This window comes from Pteropus vampyrus, unplaced genomic scaffold, assembly GCF_000151845.1.
Source record: "Pteropus vampyrus isolate Shadow unplaced genomic scaffold, Pvam_2.0 Scaffold125, whole genome shotgun sequence".
In the NCBI taxonomy this organism is placed as follows: Eukaryota; Metazoa; Chordata; class Mammalia; order Chiroptera; family Pteropodidae; genus Pteropus; species Pteropus vampyrus.
The window spans coordinates 978,788-981,176 of record NW_011888906.1 but is presented as its reverse complement, the minus strand read 5'-3'; the positions used below and the strand labels follow the sequence as shown (position 1 = coordinate 981,176).

Sequence of the window (2,389 nt, the reverse complement as noted above, 5' to 3'; positions counted from 1 at the left end):
TCTTGGCTATTGTAAATAAGAACAATTTTGCAATGAACATAGGAATGCATATATCTTTTCGAATTGGTGTTTTGGATTTATTCGGGTAAATAGCCAGAAGTGGAATTGCTAGGTTATATGGTAGTTCTATCTTTAAATTTTTTGTGGAACCTCTATCCTCTTTTCCCTGTGGCTGTGCCAATTTACAATCCCGCCAAGAGTGCGCGAGGGCTCCGCTTCAAGAATGAGGTTCTTTTGGAACCCAGTCAGTCTTGATACTGAAGCATCCATCCATCATCCTAGTTCCGGGTGTCCTGCCCCAATTCTCTCTTTCGTCAGTCCCTCCGATTGAGCTTTTTCTTTCTTTCTGCAACAGGGATTCCCAAGGATGAAGATTCTGCCTGTGTTTTATTCTGCCTGCAGCAAAAGCGCAACTGCATCCAGTTAATCCTATTTAAATTTTGACCTACTTTTTCCTTTATATATACAATAAAATCCCCCCATCCTGGTCTGCATTTCGATTTTCTTCTATCTTCAGCCTAATTTTTTATGTGTTTTACATAGTTACATTTCCCAAATTGGTATTACATGGTATAATAAAAAAAAAAATAGCTAACATTTACCAAGCACTCAGCGTACCAGCCGGGCAGCTTCATGTCTAGAATCTCATAGGCTCCTCACATAGCCTCATGGGAAGTATTGGCATCCTTCTCATTTCATAGACAAGGAACTGAGGCACAGAAAGTTTAACTGAATTGCCAAGGCCATGACTGACAAGGAAAGAGCTGAGCTTCAAACCCAGGCATTCCAGCCCAGAGCCAGGCTCTTAATCATATTCGTCTACTCTGGGTCAAAGTTATCCTTCATCCACTGGTGACTTGTTCATCTATGAGCAAATCATTTATTCATTCAACAAATATTCATAGAGTACCCACTATGTGCCAGGCAGTGTTCTAGGCACTGGGAATACAGTCGTGAGTAAACAAACAAAGCTCCTGACCTCACAGAGTTTATATTCTAATTAGGGAAGAATAATAAAAACAGATAAACACAGAATATGTCAGATGGTGGCGGTTGCAAAGGATAAAAATTTAAGGGGATGGGGAGTGCTGGAGGGCGTTATTTTATCTCTAATGTATGTATGTGCTGTGTAGTGGTCAGGGAAAGCCTTGCTGATGAGGTGATATCTTCGTAAAGGACTGAAGGAAGAAAGGGCATTGGCCTTGTGAATATATCTGCGTAAAGAACATCCATGTAGAGTAAAAACCTAACACAAGGCTCTGAGACAAGAGTGGGGAAGGAGAAAGAGCAAGGAGGTCAGTGTGGCTAGGACAGAGCAAGGGTGTGAGAGGAAGGAAAAGAGGCTGAGATGGAACAGGAGGCCAGCTCATGAGGACTCTCGGAGGCCATGGTACGAACTTTGGGTCTCACCATTGGTGAGACAGGAGCCATCACAGAGTTTAAGCGGAAGAATGACATGAAATGACTTGCATTTAAAGTGACTCTGAGATAGGGTCCCATTCTGGGTATGTTCTTAGGGTAGAAGTCATTTGCTGATGGCTAGTGTGTGAGTATTGGAGAGGAGTTCAGAGTGACTTCAAAGTTTTTGGCCGGAACAACTGAAAGGACGGAGTTGCCATGTAGGAACTTTGGGGTGGGGGAAGAATTAGGAGATATAGCTTTAGACATGTAGAGTCTGAGATGCTATTACAGGTCCAAGTGAGGAGATTGAATAGGCACCTGGATTTATGAGTCTGGAGTCAGGAGAGAGGTCTGGGCAGCCAGTTTGATTTGGCAACTGTCATCATTTAGATGGTGTTTAGGGTCAGGACTTCCCTGGGTTAGATCATCAAGGTGGAAGTATGGAAAGAGTAGAGAGGACGACCGAGGACTGACCCCGAGGCACCCCTGCCTTTAAAGTTTACAGGAAAGATGAGGAACCAGCAAAGGAGGCTGAGAAGGAGCAGGAAGTAAGCTAACAGGAAAATTACAAGAGAGAGAAATTCTTGAAGCCAATTGAAAAAAAAAAAGAGTGTTTCAAGAAGAAAGGAGAGACTGCTGTACCAAATGCTGCTGATGGGCCAAGTCAATTGAGAACTGACCAGTGACGTAAAAGCCACTGATAACCTTGGCAAGAACAAATGAGTGGAATGAAAGAGGCAAAAGTCTGACTCCGCCAGAGTGGGTTCAAGAGCAAATAGTAGGATAGGAAGTAGAACTGGTGAATAAAGACCTGGCTGTCCAACACGGTGGCCACCTGCCACAGGTGGCTACTGAACACTTGAACGATGGCTAATACAAAATGAGATGTGCTATAAGTGTGAAATAGACACTGGATTTTAACAACAATATGAAAAAAATACAAAATAGCGCAGATTTTTAAAATACTGATTACATGTCAAAATAATAT

The 2,389-nt window shown here is 42.6% G+C and overlaps 1 protein-coding gene across 1 annotated transcript in view; it reads left to right on the top strand.

The window, feature by feature from the left end:
- GHRH (growth hormone releasing hormone) overlaps positions 1-497 on the top strand; it is a 4,997-nt gene extending 4,500 nt beyond the window's left edge. The window contains exon 4 of the mRNA XM_011366589.1: positions 356-497. Coding sequence (XP_011364891.1) covers positions 356-371 — 16 coding nt within the window. The 3' untranslated portion in view covers positions 372-497. The remainder of the gene's footprint in view (positions 1-355) is intronic.
- The last annotated feature ends 1,892 nt before the right edge of the window (positions 498-2,389 follow it).